Source organism: Periophthalmus magnuspinnatus, chromosome 22, assembly GCF_009829125.3.
Source record: "Periophthalmus magnuspinnatus isolate fPerMag1 chromosome 22, fPerMag1.2.pri, whole genome shotgun sequence".
In the NCBI taxonomy this organism is placed as follows: Eukaryota; Metazoa; Chordata; class Actinopteri; order Gobiiformes; family Gobiidae; genus Periophthalmus; species Periophthalmus magnuspinnatus.
This window is the reverse complement of record NC_047147.1, coordinates 27,236,814-27,241,339: the sequence shown is the minus strand read 5'-3', so window position 1 is coordinate 27,241,339 and position 4,526 is coordinate 27,236,814. Positions and strand designations below refer to the sequence as shown.

General features: G+C 48.8%; 1 protein-coding gene across 1 annotated transcript; it reads left to right on the top strand.

Moving 5' to 3' along the window:
* Positions 1-331: 331 nt before the first annotated feature.
* Positions 332-2,759, top strand: si:dkey-87k14.1 (leucine-rich repeat transmembrane protein FLRT2). The gene has a single exon (XM_033988906.2). The coding sequence runs from the start codon at positions 568-570 to the stop codon at positions 2,569-2,571; it is 2,004 nt and encodes a 667-aa protein (XP_033844797.1). The 5' UTR covers positions 332-567; the 3' UTR covers positions 2,572-2,759.
* Positions 2,760-4,526: the final 1,767 nt, after the last annotated feature.

The window sequence follows — 4,526 nt, the reverse complement described above, 5'->3', positions numbered from 1 at the left end:
CTTCTCTTACTACTACTACCACTACTACTACTTCTTTTACTACTACTACCACTACTACTACTTCTCTAACTACTACTACATCCTTCATCTCAGTTTCTCTTCACGTACAAAAGTCCAACCCACTTTGTTAAAAATCAGTTAAATACTTAAACCTTCTAATTATTCATCTGTTTTTCTTATTTTCACACAGATTCCCGGATCCAGATCTAAAGTTCCAATGACTCGTTCCCGTCGTGGAAGAATCGCTGTACACGACCGAGGGAACCGGCCCCATCCGCACGTGACCCTGCTGCAGAGCGCGACGCGAGACGGCGAGGAGCGCCAGGGAGAAGGGCCGAAAATGTAACAGGACTCGAGTCGACTCCGCCAGCGAAACCAGGGACAGTCGCCGGAGAAGGATACTGTTAAACGAGACCGTTGCTCTGGCGTCGGAGCAATTACGCCGACTAATTCCCACGGGATTACTCAAGGCCCTCGTTTGGAGCCCGCTTGACTGTTCGAATCCAATGACTGCGCGCTTGGATTTTGAGTATTTCTTTTCGCGTTTGGTCGTTTTTTCTGTTTGAGATGGAGTTACAGTGGCGTCTATGGAGTAAAAACTGGGTGTCCCTCATAAGACCGTGGATCCCTATATTGCTTGGCCTGCACCTCCAGTTCTCCCGGGCGTCCCAGTGTCCCGAGGAGTGCCGCTGTGATCGCACTTTTGTTTACTGCAACGAGAGGAGTCTGACCTCAGTGCCTGTGGGAATCGGGGAGGGCTATAAGACTCTCTACCTCCACAACAACCAAATCAATAACGCCGGGTTCCCGTCGGAGCTGCACCACGTGGCTTCGGTGGAGACGGTGTATCTCTATGGCAACGAGCTGGACGAGTTTCCCATAAATCTGCCGAAAAATGTGCGCGTCGTCCACCTGCAGGAGAACAACATCCAGACCATTTCGAGAGCAGCTCTGGCGCAGTTGTTGTGGCTCGAGGAATTGCATTTGGATGATAACTCGATATCGACGGTCGGCGTGGAGGAGGGGGCGTTCCAAGAGGCGGTGAGTTTGAAAATGCTGTTTCTCACCAAAAACCACCTGAGCAGCGTGCCTATCGGTCTTCCGGAAACCTTAAAAGAGCTGCGGTTGGACGAGAACAGGATTGCGGTGATTGTCGAGGAAGCGTTTAAGAATGTCACTCGTCTGGAGCGTCTCCTCCTGGACGGGAATCTTTTGACGGATGAAGGGATCGCGCCGGGGACGTTTCAGGACCTGAGAACGTTGAGGGAGTTGTCACTGGCGAGGAATTCTCTCACGTACCCGCCCCCGTTTCTACCCGGAGAGGTGCTAGTTAAGCTGAACTTCCAGGAGAATCAGATGACGCACATCCCAGCCCGGGCCTTCGCGGGATTACACAGACTGGAAAAGTTGGATATTTCGAACAACCAGCTGCAGTCTCTGACACTGGGAGTTTTTGACGACCTGCTGAGCCTGAGGCAGCTGACGGTTCGGAACAACCTGTGGCTGTGCGACTGCAGCGTGGCGTGGGTGGTGGCCTGGCTCAAGTCGCTGCCCGGATCACTGAACGTGCGGGGCTTCATGTGCCACAAACCCGAGGCGCTCCGAGGAATGGTGATCCGGGAGCTGAGCCAGGAGCTGGTGCAGTGCCCGCAGAGCACAGAGGCCGCCCCCCCTCGGCCCTCCACCGCCCCTCCGCCCATGTCCCTGTCGACACATGTCCCATTAGTCACCAAGTTCATCAACCCCTCCTTCAGAAAGCCCCTCCCCACCTTTCCCACTCTGTACCCCATTTACACCACCAGAGAGGGGGGGCTGAGGACTCGGAGACCCCAGGACCCCCGCAGAGAGGGTCTGCAGGTCACTTTTGCCATACAGAACGGCTCGGCCATCCACGTGAGCTGGGCGGCCGCCTTTCCGGTCACTGCCTTTAAAGTGACGTGGGCTCGGATGGGTCCCAGTCTGACGGGGGAGACCGTGAGAGAGAGGATTGTGGGAGGGGACCACAGGGGCATCAGACTGGCCAATCTGGAGCCTAAATCCACCTACAGGATCTGTGTGATTCCTCTGGACGCGTTCAACAACTACCGTCCCAAAGACGACACCGTGTGCACAGAGGCGGTGACCACCGCCGCCTCCTACAGCCCAGAGAACAAACGCCCGTCCGGACCGGAGCAGGCCACTCAGCCCGAGCCCGGCTCCCCCTTTCTGTTGGCCGGTCTGATCGGAGGAGCTGTGATCGTGGTCCTGGTGCTGCTGCTCAGTATCTTCTGTTGGCACATGCACAACAAGAGCCGCTCCAAATCCTCCTCCGCCACATGGAAATACAACCGCGGGCGCAGGAAAGACGACTACTGCGAGGCTGGCACCAAGAAGGATAATTCTATCCTGGAAATGACTGAGACCAGCTTCCAGATAGTCTCACTCAACAATGAGCAGCTCCTCAAGGGAGAGCTGCGCATTCAGCCTATTTACACCCCTAATGGGGGCATCGGTTTCCGAGACTGCCCCCTGGGGAACAGCACAGTTTACTGCAAGAACAATGTTCAGGAGGCCGAGTACGCGCGCACATGACGCTAGAGAGGGATTTTTACTGTCTTTATGGACACTGTACAGTGTTAATATTAGTTCTCCTGTCTTTAAAATGTAATTTATAACGGACAGTATCTTTTATACAACTGTATTGGATTTATAAATGATGCTTTCTGCAGCTGTGCTGTTTTAGTTCTGTGACATTTTCAATCATTACTCATTTCTTTAACTCTCCAGTTTAGTTTATTTTCAATCAAAACGTGGCCACAGGTAAAGCAGAGAGAGGAGCTAAACGTGACTCAAAAACACATTTATGCCCTTTGTGACAGACGAGAGGAGACAGGCACAACGACCACTAGAGGGCAGAGTTTTTGCATATCCTCTGGACAGGTTTTAATCCAGTCATCAAATGAAAATAGCACATCCGGTTAATTGCAGCTACATTGAATAAAAATGCTAACGATCAGGTCCCTGAGTCAGACACAGAGAGGCCGTATATATTTATGCAAATGGATCCTCTCCTGGAAATCTAAAGGTCACGCTCGTTCAACATCCACCGGAGGCAGCGGCGAGGCAGCGGCTTCACCTGCTCTCCGCGCCTCGCCCATAGTCACTGGCCAGGGTTTATGTAGTCCGCTGCCGGCCCATAGGAGGCGCCACATGGACTAAAAAGCAAAAAAGCACATCCCCCCTTTTTCCACCCTCTGTACATTTTAAATTTGTTCAGAAAATAATGTTATGGTAAATATATGTGCCTTGAAATGATCAGCTTACAATGTCTGTTTGAACCCATGTTTTTTTGCACAAAGTATTGTATATACATTGAATTGAATTGTTGTCGGGGGAAACTATTGATCTTGGTTATTTATTTACCTCATTACATTTAATTAAAAATATATTTCAAAATGACTTAACTGTCTACGATATTTTTCTCAGCAGTGGGTTTTGTTGGCGCTGTTCTCCAAAGCCATTACTGAACCCGGAGTAATGAATATTTATGGATTTGTTGACATTTTATGCAATGGTTTTTATAGGTCAGTTTCCCTTTGCTCTCGTTCTTATTGTGCTTTTACAAGGGAACCGTCCATTGAAATCGTGTCGTTGGCTGTGAGAGAGATATAAACCAAGAATACAGTCATAATGGGGATATTTGTGGCCTTGTCAAAACAAATTGCTGAGGTTCGTAGCGACTGATAACGAAACAACGGCTCCTTTAGGCCGAGTTTGAAAGGAATAAGACGATAATGTAATAAAAAGATGATCATGGAGGTCAGCGGCGTTTAAAGCTTTAACACCAAGAACCAGGACAGAAAAGATCAGGGTTTATCAGCAGATCTAAACCAGGACTAAACCGGGACTATAACAGGTCTAATCTAGAGCTAAATCAGGGCTAAAACAGGACTAAACCAGGTCTACAACAGGACTAAACCAGGTCTAAAACAGGTCTAATCTAGAGCTGAACCAGGGCTAAAACAGGACTAAAACAGGTCTAAAACAGGGCTAAACCAGGTCTAAAACAGGACTAAACTAGGACTATAACGGGTCTAATCTAGAGATAAACCAGGTCTAAAACAGGACTAAACCAGGTCTAAACCAGGACTAAACCGGGACTATAACAGGTCTAATCTAGAAATAAATCAGGTCTAAAACAGGACTAAACCAGGTCTAAAACAGGACTAAACTAGGACTATAACAGGTCTAATCTAGAGATAAACCAGGTCTAAAACAGGACTAAACCATGTCTAAAACAGGAATAAACCGGGACTATAACAGGTCTAATCTACAGCTAAATCAGGTCTAAAACAGGACTAAACCAGGTCTAAAACAGGACTATTCTTGGTCTAAAACAGGACTAAAACAGGTCTAATCTAGAACTATCCCAGGTCTAATCCAGAGCTAAACCAGGTCTAGAAACAGGACTATTCCAGGTCTAATCTAGGACTAAACTAGGTCTAAAACAGGACTAAACCAGGTCTAAAACAGGACTAAACCAGGTC